At 35.7% G+C, this 15598-nt stretch overlaps 1 protein-coding gene across 1 annotated transcript in view; it reads right to left on the reverse strand.

Annotated features, from left to right (window-relative positions):
- kl-3 (dynein heavy chain 8, axonemal kl-3) overlaps positions 1-15598 on the reverse strand; it is a 1186420-nt gene that overhangs the window by 45008 nt on the left and 1125814 nt on the right. The window contains exon 58 of the mRNA XM_089590651.1: positions 7980-8101. Coding sequence (XP_089446777.1) covers positions 7980-8101 — 122 coding nt within the window. The remainder of the gene's footprint in view (positions 1-7979; positions 8102-15598) is intronic.

A 15598-nucleotide genomic window follows, 5' to 3' on the forward strand; every position in this document is an offset into this window, starting at 1 on the left:
TATAAATATATAGTGATAAGATTTTGTTTAAAAAAATTATGTATTGAATAGATAAAAAATTTTACTACATAATACGTTCAAACGGATGATAAGTACACTGGCAATAAGAAATATTGTAAGCATAATGATAAAGTGCGAATAATAAGTAATTAAAAATAAAATAAGATATTGTGTATTATATTTGTGATAAAAAAAAATTTCAATTAAACATATAACTTTGAGGAAAAATCTACATCATCTTGATACATAAAGACAAGCTTATCTTGCCGCTTATTGCTGAAGACACTCACATTGCTTTTATCTCTTGCGTTGCTTTTTATGTTTGATAGGATTTGTGGTCTTTTCTATTATCTGGAGGTATCCATCAAACATTTAAAAGTCCTATTTAATCTTATCAAGCTTGTTCCGTCGAAAAAGCGACATCACAGTTTTCTGTAAAACCAAGTTTGAATATACTGCGAGAGCATGGAAGTAGTCAGTGGTTGAGATAACCAACCAATTTAGTTTGACCTTCGAGCTTCCTTTAAAAAAATTTACTATTTTTCAAGGTGTGCACGTCTTAAAAATAATAATAAATACCTTACTTTAACGTAAACATACAAGGACATTGTAGAGGAGAAACATAGTCCTTGTAGGCATGGTAGAGAGAAACAGGTGTGCTCGTAAAATTGTATCGTGATGTTACATCTAGAAAATTATATTCATGCGGCACGTACAATGATTTAACGTTTATTTGTTCAAACATGCTTTATAAGGTTCCATTAATTTCCATAGACGTTAAACCACTAATTTTATCTATATTATGCAGTATAAAGTCTTGACTAAATTAAAAATTTTTGCCCAGTTATCTATACCGTTTGTAGATAAACTGCTACGTCCGCGATTAAGTGAATGTAATAGGAAATAGAGTCTGCGGCGCTTGTGATAACTATCATTTACAAGCGACTTAAGAATCAAACTGGTCAATGGAGGGTTACGATACTGTTGTAATAATTATTTTTTACTTTGTAAATAACGCTCGAGTATAGGAGATTATGTAGAACTTGTGATATAGGTCTATACATTAGTGAATGTATGTAAATAAAAGTATCTGCAAAGGCACGGGTATTTTTTCTTTCCCCATTCTTTGTCACAGTTGTTGTTTAGGCTTGTAGTAAACAAGTGTATACGCATCCGTAGAATTGTTTTGCCATCAATTATGAGGATAAAGTTTAAATGCCAACTACAGATACGTCTAAGGCCTCAAGCCTGCCTTCCGAAGAATAACATCATTGATTCTTTCATATCATTGCCCTAATGTAGTCAAAATGATACTGTAATCTGCACCAACAATCCAAATTGTCTAAAGACAATACAGTAATACAAACTACCAAAAGGGGTCAAATCGCAGTCATGTATCTGACAACAGTCCTTATGACTGTCGTCCAATATCTTTTTTTCACGTATAAGGTAAAATTAATGATTTGTAGCAACAATTATAATCATTTCATTTACTTGATTTAATTTATAAATATGTCATTGTTTTTTTATAAGTAAATCTCGTTAAACTTTACTGTTCTCTGTGTAAATTGCAGCTTTATTCATGTTTATGGATGATCTTTACTCACATATATAAATTGTAATTAAAGATTTTTTGTGTCATTCCTTTATCTCATGAATGTTATTATTATTTACTAACTTATCATGCATGATCTTAAATGTGAAAGGGAATAAAGCATAATTTTAAATACAATCAAGGAGGATTTCAGTATGGTTGCAATTTCGTTCCATGAATAATTAGTTTTTGTACCAGAAGTAATAAAAAATGTAAAGATAAGATAACTAAGAATAAAAAATGTCCATAATTTTACTTAAACTATTTCAAGGCAAGCTGTTACGGCTCACTGAAAATTACAACGTGCAAAGCAAGGCATATTCGTGCACACTTTCCCCAAAATCCGCAAGGTCTGTGATAGTCACCCAGGCTTTTACTGGATCGGAACTACCGACGAATTCCCTTAAAGAGGTTATCACCTGCAGTATTAGTTTTATATTAGCATTATGCACAACATACTAAAAAAGTTTTGAAATAAGATGTCCAATTAGAGTTGAGTTAGTAAATATTTTAAAACAACATTCAATGGTGGTACTGTCATATTTTGTATTTATTTAAAAATAAAACGACGTTTCAGCCGTTTGGACATTGTCCAGGCCCTCATCAGGTACAAAGATCTATAAGTAACAAAAATTCTTTACAACACAAATTTTGGTAAAATACAATAAACGCAAATTAAATAAAGTTCATGACATACCTCTGACTGTTACGAAAGAAATGTAAAATCGTAATGTAATCAGAGTTTTAAGTTTGGTTGCTTTTATACCCTGCACATACACAAATAACATAGTACACGCCAGTCGTACAATTGAATAAAAATTGTAAGCAGTTCCTTGTGGAATGCACATAAACAGTTAAAGTTTTCCTAATACTTTAAATGACAGGAGTCCTCAAAGCATGTATATCAAGTTATTTCCTTTTTCTTATTACCTTACCAAGAAACTTGTAACAATTTTTTAATTTCTCTACATCTTATTGTCTATTATTATTATTTCCTTTATTATTATTGTTATTTTCATCTTCATTATTTAGGTCACGTCTGTTTTTTATTTAATAAAAGCTACTTTTTGAAATCTTATTCTATGTCTAAAATTTTTATTTTATCAAAATTGAAGTTATGTGTAAGTTCAATGCCATGCTGTAACAGTACAGATGTACCTTTTTTTTTTCTCCATGTCTCTTTTATGTTCTAACATTCTTAGTTTTAGAGCTCTCAATGTTTGTCCGACACAACAGCAGTTGCAATTCACACATCGTATGCTGTAAACGACATTATTTTTATTGAGTGGCTCAGTTACATCTTGTACATGTGAAAAGATTAAATTCAATTTATTGTTAAACTGTAAATAAGACTAACAAGTCTGTAAACAAGCTTCTTACAATAATACTTAGTAGGTCTGTGCAAGTGCGAATTATACGGTATTGATCAGATTAGTTAACAATTATTATCATTTCTATTGCGATTGTCATATTTTTTAAGGTATTTATTCTTTTATCAAAAAATTTATCAATAAATTCTAGAGGATAGTTGTTAACAAGTAAAAACTTATTAATCAATTTTAAATTGTTGTTATGAAATTGAGTATCATCTAATTGTTATCATCTAAGTCTACTTGTACGTAAATGATACTCATTTTATGTTGTATTGGATAGTGGAAGGAAAAATCCAAGTAGCAGCTTGAGTGTGTACTTTTTTAGTACCAATAAGAAACTGATACTGTGGTTATTACATGTCTCAATAGTAAATTTTTGTTGAGGACAATAGCTATTTAAATTTTTTTAGTATATTTAATATAAAGTAGCCACATGTATGGGGATATTATCCACGTACCATCCACACAATTGAATATCGAAACATAACTTCTTTAAGCATGAAATTTTCAGCAAACGTATGACAAGATCACACAGCATTGGACTACAGGACCTGCTCCTTGGAGAGCCAAAAACTTGTTTATAACATTTGCTGTTAAAATGGAAGAACGTCGAATTCAAAATTAAAGACACACCAGTGCAAAATTTATTGAGAGGAAAATTGATTTTACGATTCAAGAATTGTCAAAAATATTTTACTGCATTTATAATAAGGTTTTTAGTAATATTATAATTTGTTCGTTAATTTATATTTTTTTTTTATGTTCTGTGATTTCTCCATTAAAATATTATTAATCAAAGAATCAGAAAGAAATTTAGAAAAACTATAAGTGAGTGAATTCAATGTCAAGCCAATGATATGGATAGAAAAGTCTTTTATGTGTATTTTTGTCAGTCTGTAGCATTTAAATGAGTCATTTTTATCGATATCCTTATTAAACTTATTCACTTCATCAAAAATACCATATTCATACTTAATTTCTCTTTTTCATTATCCAATGCAACATTAAATAGGTATCATTTATACACTAGTAAACTTTTCCATTAAACCAGCTGACACCCAATTCCATAATGATAATTCAAGATTAAACAATAAATTTTTACTAGCTCACAACTAGCCTCAACGACTTGTTAATAAGCCTTTTAATAAAAGAATAAATACCTTACTAAATATAAATATGATTAACAATCGCAATAAAAATGATTATAATTAAAACTAATGTAGATTAAGATGTAACTGAGCAACTTGATTGAAATAATTTCATTCTCCACGTACCATGTACTAATTTTAACTGCTGTTATGTCGGTCAAACGTCGAGGGCTGTAAAATTAAGAGTGGCAGAATACAAAAGAGATATGGAGAAAAAAAGAATACATCTCTACTATCACAAGATAGTATTGAATTAACACATAACTTCAATTTTGATAAAATAAAAATTTTACACATAGAAAAAAATTACGAAAAGTGCCTTTTTTTCGAAATATTAAATGTATGTAATGTCAGTAAACTAAAATTACTCATAAGTTTTTTCCCCGCTCGTTTTTTCGGGATTTTTTATGTTGACTTATAAGTACTTTTAAGTAGAAACCAACGTGTATCTAAAAAAAGGTAAATTACCTGCAAACTCTACCCTTTTTCTATTACAATACTGAATTTTTTCATATATCATCCGCAAAAGCCTTAATTTTTGCACTTACTGAACATGTAAGAGAAGACGGGAAAACCGAATTGATCGTTAAAAATAGCTCTTTTTCCTTTTTTTAACTAACATGTGTTGGAAGAGAGTATGTGTGGCTGCTCTAATATAAGTAACGAGATATCCAAAGCCCTAGAGCACCACGTGCCGACTCCTCCCCTAATAACTAGAAGTGACAACATATTAACTTAAATTTTACGAAAATCCCACATTATTTTTGCAATATTGTAACTAGTCAAACTATCCGTAAGTTTGATTATGTTAACTCGCGAAAGGTGAAGTACTCATATTGTTACCACTATCCTTACTTTTATAATTATAACTACTAGTATTATTATTGTTATTATTATTATTATTACTATTATTATCGCTATTTCTATTATTACCATACTATTATACTAATGTTATAATTATAAGTTGTTATAACAACGGTCACCGTTATTTCTATTTAAGTGTTACTTAATATACCGTAACATACCGATCGTTTATTTACCCGAGCATTTATTGAAATACTAAGCGGACGAACAGTGTCAAGCATTAGTTAATATTTATAATATTCTATCTTAATATTAATATTAAGTTAAATTAAAGTTTTGTAAAACTTGGATGTAAAGGAGAAAGGAAGGGCATGAGTAAGTGAATCACCTTCCCTTCCCTTGACACACGGAGGAGAATGAGCCGGATGTGGAATGTGTAAATTTTTGAGTGACTTAACATGAGCATTTAGAGCATAACTTAACTTTAGAGCATCTCTAGCCAATTAGATCTTTGGCTTTTGTCTTTCGCCTTAAAGTTTTTCCCGGCAAACTTTCCTTTACCAGAGATCTGCTACTCTTCTTACAAAGATCCCGGAGGCCCATAAGAAATGAGAGTTAATTTTTCACCCTGAAACGGTCGACTGAGTAGCTAGAGTCCGCTTTTGCTACCATACGGTTATCCACGAGTGCGGTTGGAACCTTCTTTATCAAACACTTTGTGCTAGTTCCTTGCGTGTACAATTTTAAAAAAAATAAAAGTAAAGTGCTTAAAAATAAAAATTAGTAACACAAAAGTAACCAAGTGGTTAAGTTCGTCTTTTCTTTTCTTTTCTCTTCGTCACGAACGTACTCCTAGAGTCAATATCATTTACCTACTACGGTATTTGATAAACTCTAGGCAAAACAAATAAACACTAGAGTTGTGTTTTACGTAAACTGTAGGGTAATCACCTCCGCTTGGGATGTTATTGGTGACTTCTAAACCAAGCACGAATTTAAACCATAATTTACCCCCTGCGCAATCTCTCGAGTAAACTACCTATAGTCGGTATGGTACTGGTAACCTCTAGATCGCGAACAGATCACTACATAGCACATGGCTCCGGATAGTAGCGATAAACCCAAGATACGTCGCAAACAAGTGTACCAGAAAATTGCATGACGATTGCTTTAAGTTACTTAAATCAGATGTGTCATCCTGTTGTAACTTGTTCATATCGGTTAATTACATCATCCCCTACTCCCGCGTTCCACCTTCTAGCCCAGAGTGATGCCAAGTTACTAAGCGAAAGCTTAAGCTCGAACAAATCGTCGCACCGACATAACATATACATGACTTCAATAATACTATGAATAGACTACAAAATACAGAGAAATTAAGAAGTTGCTGTAAGTTTCTTGTTAAGTCAATAAGGAAAGAGGACTAACTTAACGTAATTTGAGGATCCCTTTTATTTATAGTATTCGAAAAACTTAAACTGCTTGTGTACTTTCCACAAGGAACTGCTAGCGATTTTTTTTTAATTGTATTACGAGCGTGTACTATGTTATCTGTGTAAATGTAGGGTATAGAAGCAACTCAACTTAAAACTCTGACTACATTACGATTTTTCATCTCTTCTCTAAGAGTCAGAGGTATGCTATACACTTAACCAAACTTGCGTGTACTGTTTTTCACCAAAATTTGTATTGTAAAGAATTTTTGTTACTCATAGATTCTCTTACCTGATGAGGGCCAGGACATTGTCCAAAGGGCCGAAACGTTATTTTGTTTTTTAATAAATACAAAATACGACAGTACCACCATTAGACGTTGTTTTTCAATGCTAAAAAAGTGTTAGCGGGCAGTAAACTTTTGTGAACATTTACTTAAAGAAATCTCAGGAAACAATCAACTCTTGTACTAACGTATGACTGGAGCAGAGGACTAGACAGAACATGCTGGCTCAACAATACATCAAAAAGTGTGGCCATATAGCCTTATCAGTGGTGATTGGCCTAGATTAGTCAGCCCAACACTTTTTTTAACAAGACGTACAGCTTTATCAAATGTAGTTACTTGGCAGTATCTGGGCTTCATAGTCTGGCTTTATCCGCTGGCAGATCTCTTACACGAACTAGGCAAATATTGCTGCTTGACGCCAGAAATAGCTTGCGTGTAAATTGATTTCAAAAAGTGTATGTATAATAGATGTGTCTAAAAAGCACGCTATAACCATCGTTTACATTGATAGCCGGATAGTGGGTGGTTCTCATTCCATCTTATTGGTTATTGCCTCAAAAGAGCGCTAACTTTTATTGTATTGTTTATTTTCACTGTTTTATACTACTTCTCCTTAAACTAAAAGCTTCATTGTTCTTGCATTTTAATTCTTAAAAGGAATCTCCACTTACGAAAGCCTTTCATTCGTTATTATTGGTTAAGTCGAATTATTTAGTTTTTTAAGCGAAGCAACTTAAAAGTCTAGTTTTGACAAAATGAGGATAAAAAAAAAATTAAATTAGAAGGTTACACAATATATCTAGATAGCGGCGATAAGATTCGCTACAAAAAAAAAATTGTTCCTAATTCTTTTAGAAACTAAATAGTAAACTGGCTATCTCTTTACTCGAAAATAAATCTTATCTCTAAAGGATCTGCTACAAAAACTTATTTTGCTTCTGGAAAAAACTAATTGTGATAAAATAAGGCTGTTTTCTAAGAGAAGAATAGGCGTCTTAGTGGAAGTATTATCAAATTTATAATTTGAAAACTCCATTTATACGTCGTTACATAAACATTACAGGTACAACTCTAATAACACTATTATTTGATGTTAAAAACTCATTGAAAATGAAGTATCAACAAAAAATAGATATTTTATCTATGGTTACATATTTTTCAACAATAAAACATAAAAAATTTTGTTAAACAGTAGTACCCAAAACAACAACTTGTTTATACGTATACTACAACTATTTTACAAAGCACCTGACTAAAATATAAGTTACACTTGGTTTTAAGTGAAATTTTAAGTGACATATGTTATGATAACATCATATTTCAAAATCTTTTCATACCGTTGGTGCCATCTTGACTTCCTCTGTTGTGAGTTTTAAGACATCATTGTGAAGTGTCACATTATCTAAGGCCCAGCCTTTATGTCCTCTCGTAACTTCTTGCCTCATTGCAGTCAAAAACCCTTTAATAAAACAAAACATTTAACAAAAAAAGAGTAGTATCATAACATCTTACACATTAAAAAAATTACAAGCATACAAAATTTTTTCTATCTGTGTATACTAAGGAAACAGAGTTTTAAGCTTAAAAAAAATAAAGTAATGAATACAAACTATATAAATATGTACAAATATGAGAAAATACATTTTAAAAGTTAACTACGGCTTCATTGCAATAGCGAAATGATTTAGTTTCGCTAGTACTACTCCTTCAGAAGAGTTACCAAAAGGTTCTTGACATACGCCAAAGTAAAAGAATAATTGAAAAACTTCTGCAAATTATGTATATAATTTAAGTTCGATAGAGATAACTAATAATTCTGCTTTAATATTCTTAAGCTTTTATGTAGAAAAAACTCTGTACCGCCAAGCCAATGGTGGTCCTAAGCAGCTTATAACTGTATTCCCTACCAGGGCAGTAGTGAGGGGCTCTTGTGTGCGACGAGTGTAGTAGTAGTCAAACTGTCAGTATTTTTCTACGTTCCATAGCTGCATATGCGAGTGTGACACACGAGCGCTGCCTCCTACCCCAACAACGTGAGCGCTCCCCTCTTTCTTCTCTGCGGTTTTGTTCTACGCTGACCGTCTTTTTTTGCTCTCTCTCATTCGGACCAGTGTTAAAGACACATCTTGGTGCCTCATGGAGGAAGCTTCTCGTCTGCTCTAGAACTATCGTCTATGGTTGTGCAGTTTGTCTGTCTTGCCTCATTACTCTTTGCTGCTTGAATCTCGTCCTTGGCTTGGTGAGCCATTATTTATTATTCCAATACAGACCAAGCCTTCATTGAGTCTTTTTTGTTGAAAGATACTTGCTCTTACCAAATATTGTTTTTAACTTATATTTGTTAAATACGAATTAGTATTTTGTGTTCATAATCTCTCAAGTTAGTTTTATCACAATAAGACCTTTGTACGTTGGTTTGATTCTTTTATTCCTACATATTAAATCTAATACCAATATATTTTTGACGACTTGCTAACGCTCTCTACTCAAGGTCTCATAACAAATCTTGAGTGAGCCAAGCAGTACAATAAACATTGGATAGTAGAGCGTGAGGTTCACGGCTTTTTTTAAATACACGTGACGCAAGCTATATTCAACAACGTTGCAAGGTATATCGGCCATTTTTCTCGGCATCAGTCTGGTGAGTTGCAGAGAAGAGAGGAGAATAGAGAAAAAAGCATCAAAATCACTTCTATAGCCACTTCTTTGTGCTGCCATTCTCTAGTTTGTGTCTGCACCTTTTTTTTTCATCACTCTGTCACGACCTTCGCACAAGTATTTGCTCGCATCTTTGGCATTTGAGCAAAGTCGGGCGAGCAGGGGGAAGAAGCTTATTGAAGGCAGTTACTGTAAGTTAAAATACTCTCTCTCTCTCTTTCTCTTTCTTTCGCTCTCGCTTTCATTAGTATTTTTAGCTACTGTAGATTTTTGAAATGGAAAAAGTTTTAAAAAGCAAGTTAAGCTTTGTACTAACATAAAGAATTTTCTAGAAAACTTGACTACTGAAGTAGATATTCAGAGACAAACTCTTAAACATTTCAAAACTCGTTTGGATATGCTTGAACAGTACTGGAGTTCCTTCAACTTCATGACAAACTAGACAAGGTTAGCTTAGCAAAAGACGACTTTTTTTGTAAGATTATTATTCAGTGACAGAAGATAATTATACTGAAGTGAAAACTGTCATTTACAAATGAGTTAAAAATCTCTCGCCACTACCTCCCCTCCCCCCGGATCATTAATGAGTCTGCGCACACTGCTGCAGTGACAGATCAAGTATCTCTTCCTGCACTCTTGTTGCCTATATTCTCCAGTAATCACAAAGAGTGGGAAACTTTTAAACAATACTTGACTTAACTTGTTCATAACAAAACTAGGGCTCTAAATGTCGCGAAACTATCACTCCTGCTAGCCTGGGTGCAGGGAAAGATTATCGATCACAGACGCAAATTATACTCTTGCTTGTAAAAAACTTACTCGTTCGTATGACAATATAAACTCAGGAATTTTAATAATATGGAAAAGTTACTTCAGCTTTCTAGTGTTTGCGCATGAAACTCGCAACACCTAAGCGATCTGTTATGTCAGGTCAAGGAAACAGTGAGCGCTCTGAATGATTTAGAGTATGAGTTTGCTCAGGCTGATTTTCTTATTGCAAACTGTATCATTCAAAAGTTATATCCAATTTTTTAAAAAACCAGGAAGGTTTTTCCAGAAAGAAAACCAGATATTTTATTTTATAAGGACTCTAACCAGCTGGGTGGTAAGAAACATACCGTGGCCCATTTAGTTTAAGCCATTGATTCTGCAACTAACAAAATAATTCCGTGTTGTCTTTCATGCAATGGTACTCATTGGCTCTTCGGGTGTAAAAAATTCAAAGATATACTGCTTTAGCAGAAGCTAGAATACTGCAAAAGAGAGAAATTATGCTTCAACTCTCTTAAAGTTTCTTATTTTTCTGACAAATACCCTTTAGCCAAGCCATGTTTCGTCTATCAGGGTAAACGCAACACGTGACTTTACCCAGAAAATTCAGGCTCCAACATTACAAAACTTGATTCTTTATTAAAACCAGTGACTGGTTGCATGTTTAAGGCTGAGCAAACTGATTCAACATGGCATGCTACGATATCGTACTCTGACATGACCTTTTTAACCGTAGCTCAATCAACGGCTGTGAAGAAAGTAGTTTTTTTAGTTACTACTCAAGCGATGTTGGCAGACCTCAAAGGAAATTCCATTCCCATTCGTACCTTAATCTATCCTGGCTCCCAGAGATCGTTCATTTCAAAAAGAACTGCTCAGCAACTTTCCTTGGATTCTACAAGGCTGGCCATGTGGATTGTTGCACTAAGTGGCACGGTCACATTAAAGTCACAATCTAAGGTGCACCTGATCGTAAGGTCTAAAGTTGATTTACAGTTAAGCTTTAACGTCACGGCTCTAGTCTTAAATAAGTTGACAAGACTCATTTCTTTAAGAAAACTTGCGATTCAGTTTTGGTCCCAAATTCAAGGAATTTGACTGGCTGATTCTCAGTTTTTGAAACCTGGAAAGGTTAATTGTATTTTGGTGCAGACGTCTATGCTGCCATAATTAGAGAAGGTCTACAGGTCAAACCAGCTATAAGTCCCGTCGCACAACAATCAGCTCTAGGGTGGTTGCTCACGGGTCAGGATTACTCGAAAATTCGGTCTGAGATGAATGGTTCTATCCAGGCCTTTTACGCGTTTACAGAGCCTTCCGTCGTAAGTCTTCTTACAAAACTTTTGGAGTTAGAAAAGTTTCCCTGCCATATAATTCTGTTTTTAGACGAAAAACTTTGTGAACAGCACTTCGTTGATACTCATTTTTGCGATGAGCATAAAAGATTTGTAGTGCGTCTCCCTTTTTAGCATACCCCCAGCATGAATATTTCAAGAGAAATTGCGCCTGCTTGTCTTCTGCGCTCAGAGAAACGGTTGTAGCGGAATGAGGGGCTTTCGGACACCTACAAAGCCTTCATGCTCGACTATCTTACATCAGGTCATATGAAATTGGTATTTTTGGATCCAAGACTGCAGAATAGTTATGTTATTTTGCATCACGCTGTCTTCAAGCAGGAAGACTCTAAGAAAATTTGCGTCGTATTCTATGCGTTGCCGAAAAATTCAATGGTGTATTTTTGAACGATGTTCTATTGGTCTATTTACCTGGTCCTAAACTGCAAATTGAAATTGAGGCTGTCTTAACACAATGGCGTTTTTTTTCTATGCCCTTACCATGGATATAGTCCAAACGTTTTGACAGATTAAGTTTCATTCAGACGATTCCAAGTGTCAGAGCATCCTTTGGCGATCAGACAGCTAGCAGCCAATTCAGAAATTCAGAACTACAACAGTGACGTATGAAACTGCTTCTGCATCTTTTCTAGTACTGCAGGTTATGAAACAACTTGCACTAAAGAGGGAGAAGACACATACAAAAGCTGTTGCTCAACTTTGTATTGATGATATTATCGCTGGCTCGGACGAGCACAAGAGATAAGGAGTCAGCTCATCGCGCTACTTGCATTGGCGGGCATAAAATTGAGTAAGTGGGCAGCCAATTAACCTTAGGTTCTTGATGAAATACCGCCTCATGGCACGTTCAACGTAGAAGTAAAATATAATTGGGTCATATCAATCCTTTGCCCGTTTTAAGAATACAAAAAATGATTAGCTACATTTCGTATATCAACCTTTCCACATTTTACTGAATCTACAAAACGCACGATGTTGTCTGAGGTCACGAAGCTGTTCAATCCTTTAGAATTCTTGAGCCCACTAATAGTCGTCGCTATGATTATGTTACAGAAGGTTTGGCTTCAGAAGTTGGATCAAGACGATTCTCTGCCTGATTCTTTGTTCCAACGATAACTTGAACTTAAAGATGACTTCACTCACGTTGCCAATATCTCAATCCTGCGTTAAACTAATTCAACTGCTTCAGATGAGTGGCATCTCTACGGACTTGCTGATACACCCAAGCAGGTATATGCAGCTTGCACTTACATGGTACTTTACTACGTTTACTCAGGGAACAAGTCTATGCTACTTATGGCCAAGACAAAGGTGGCATGACTGAGAGTCTGAGAGTGGTTACGTTACCAAGGCTAGATCTCTGTGGAGGCTTACTGCTTATCAGGCTTACCACTTAGCTGTTGGAAAGTTTACAACAACCACCCAATTCAGTGAGTTTCTGGACTGACTTACAAATTCTCTTAGAATGGCTAAAATGTCAGCCGTCCAAGTGGCTGACCTCATTGCAAACAGGACAAGCAAAATCATCGTTTCCAGACGGCTGTGAAAGGCATGTAAGATCAGTACACAACCCAGCAGACTATGAAACCTGGGGGCTTACGGCCTCACAGCTTACATGCTTTGAACTTTTGTGGAATGGTCTAACATGGCTCACCGCACTTTAATTCTTTCTGGCCACGCACTCAAGTTGACGAGCACAAAGTTGACGCCCTTCTTACTGAGGATTTGATAGAAGCCTGCAAACTATTCAAGCCATTCGAATTCTTCTGTTCAACTACACTTAAGGAAACATGAAACCTTTTGAAAGTTTAAGAATAGTTCCTTACATTAAAAGTTGGAAAATCAATAAAAAAAAACCTCGAGGCTATCGAAATCACGGGCCAACAAATGTAAACAAGATCAATGCCACCATCATTTTCAGTTTTAGAGCTGTACATATCTGTCATCTTGCCAAGGACAGACGGTTTTTGCTCGGAAGCAAGGATCAGAGCAAACGAAGTAATTTGAAACGTATGTACCCGTTCATCTGTGATCAAGGTCTAGTCCAAGTTGGAGGACACCTTGAACACGCGACTCTAACTTATGAAGAGAAGCATCCGACCATTCTTCCTGGAGGTTGTCTGCTCACCAAGAGACTTGTTCAAGAGACTCATCGTCTAGTCAACCCAATGCAGGAACTCAACTGATTTAATCTATTCCTTACTTGGCGTTTTGGACCACTTAATGCACAAGAGTCATCACCGCAGTATTCCAACAGTGCGTTCCTGCACACTGCACATAGCCAAGGGCACAATTGAGCAAACGGGTCAACTTTCGGCATATCATCTCAACTCAACTTGACCATTTACAGTAATCCGGCTTGACTACGCTGTACCATTCCCAATTTTATCCTCCAAAGACCGTGGTCCAAAGACTACTAAAGGTTACATCCTTATCTCTATTTGTCTGGCAGTCAAAGCCATACACATCGAGGTGGTATTAGATCTGACAGTTGACGCTTTTTTGGCAGCCTTTAGTTGCTTCTGTGCACGCAGAGGTACTTGCTTTACTCTGATTTTAGATAACGCCTCAATATTTAAGGAAGCTGCCACAAAATTTGACAAGCTATTCAGGGAGTTTTCATCATTTGTTCAGAGCTGTGAAGAATGTGAGGAGAGGGGAGAGAGAACCCACCTTGCCTGTAGTACTGCGTGAAAGCTTGATTTGACGGGTCCAACCAGACTTTTGTATCACCCCTGTCGATCTCTTTTTCTCTATCTGCTACTATTGATACATACACTATAAAACCGTAGAATACGTGCATATAGCCAAAACGAACTAATTGATGTCACAAATTGACTCTGTGTACTAACTCAGTAAAAACGATGGTGGTCTTAAGATCAATACATGGATGTCAAACAGTGGGCATTTAGGATTTTTTACATTTTTTAAAGATTTTTACTGCCACTGCTTGCGTTACCTTCTACACTGAAAGAAAGTGTGCTCTGTTGTATCATCCACCCCAGAGCAGTAACAGCAACTAGCTGTTGGTCTTAACGCCACAGCAGCATCATCTCACTTCTGTTTTCAACGTCGTACACTCTCTCTTTTTATAACGTCGTCCGACTCTGTTCCACCTGCCAAAAACTTATCTCCGTGCTCCTGTGCCAAAAGAACGATAGGCATGGTTCTCACGATCATCATCACTGTGACCAAAGATACTGTGTGATACGCACAGGCAGCTGGCAAGGCCTCGATGTGCTGCACCAAAGTTAGGCAGTTCCAAAGCCATGCCATTACCAGCACATCCTCCCGGACCTCTGACCAATACAGCATGATGGAGTTTGCCACCAACGCGAGAATCCTTCTTTTGGACTCTCGCAGCCCACCGATATTCAGCATCAGTCGCGACAGAGCCCCTGTTACCTTAAAGGCATTTGCCATGGTTCTCCTAATAAGTTTGTTGAATGTAAGTCAAGAATCGACTCACACTCTGAGGTACCTGACCACGGGGCTCTCACAGATCGCTGCACCCACGATGTTCACACAAAAATTTTCGCCAAACCATTGCTGCCTAGTAAGGACAAGCATCTCTGTTTTGCGGCCAGCCAGCTCAAAACCATGGTGCCTTAGCCACTCCAACACTCTAAAAGTTCCCCACTGGATCCTAAGCTCAGCTTGGGGCCGAGATCTTGCTAGGACGACCAGGCCAATATCGTCTATAAAACAAACTAGCTTTACTTCCTCAAGCTTTTTTAACTGCAGGAGCCCATGGTACATGAGGTTCCAGAAGTCCGGACCCAGCATGGAGCCCTGTGCCACCTCCAAGGTTAATTTAACTTCTTGTAGTCCCTCCCTTATGTTGTACTGAACAACATGGTCCTGAACATTGTTGTCCAGGACCTTTCTTAGCTACGTCAGTACCTCCTGTTCGCGCAGTGCCTTCCTTAAGTTAGACCATCTTGCCAAGTTAAAGGCATTCCTATTTTCTAGGATTATTAGAACACAAACATTCCTTGTCTTGTAAAAAGCTTGCCATATCCTTTTTACAAACTCTAGAATCTCGGTCAACGCATGGCATGTTGACCTGCCAACCCTACTTTTTTTTTTTTTTTTTGTGGAGAGAAGGAAAATACACTAAGGCACACCACAGGAATAGCGGTAGTATGAGATTTGATAAATTTTTTTATTTG

Source organism: Copidosoma floridanum, unplaced genomic scaffold (genome assembly GCF_036245765.1).
Source record: "Copidosoma floridanum isolate Cflo_tuat_1 unplaced genomic scaffold, Cflo_Japanese_pri ptg000013l, whole genome shotgun sequence".
Lineage (NCBI taxonomy): Eukaryota > Metazoa > Arthropoda > Insecta > Hymenoptera > Encyrtidae > Copidosoma > Copidosoma floridanum.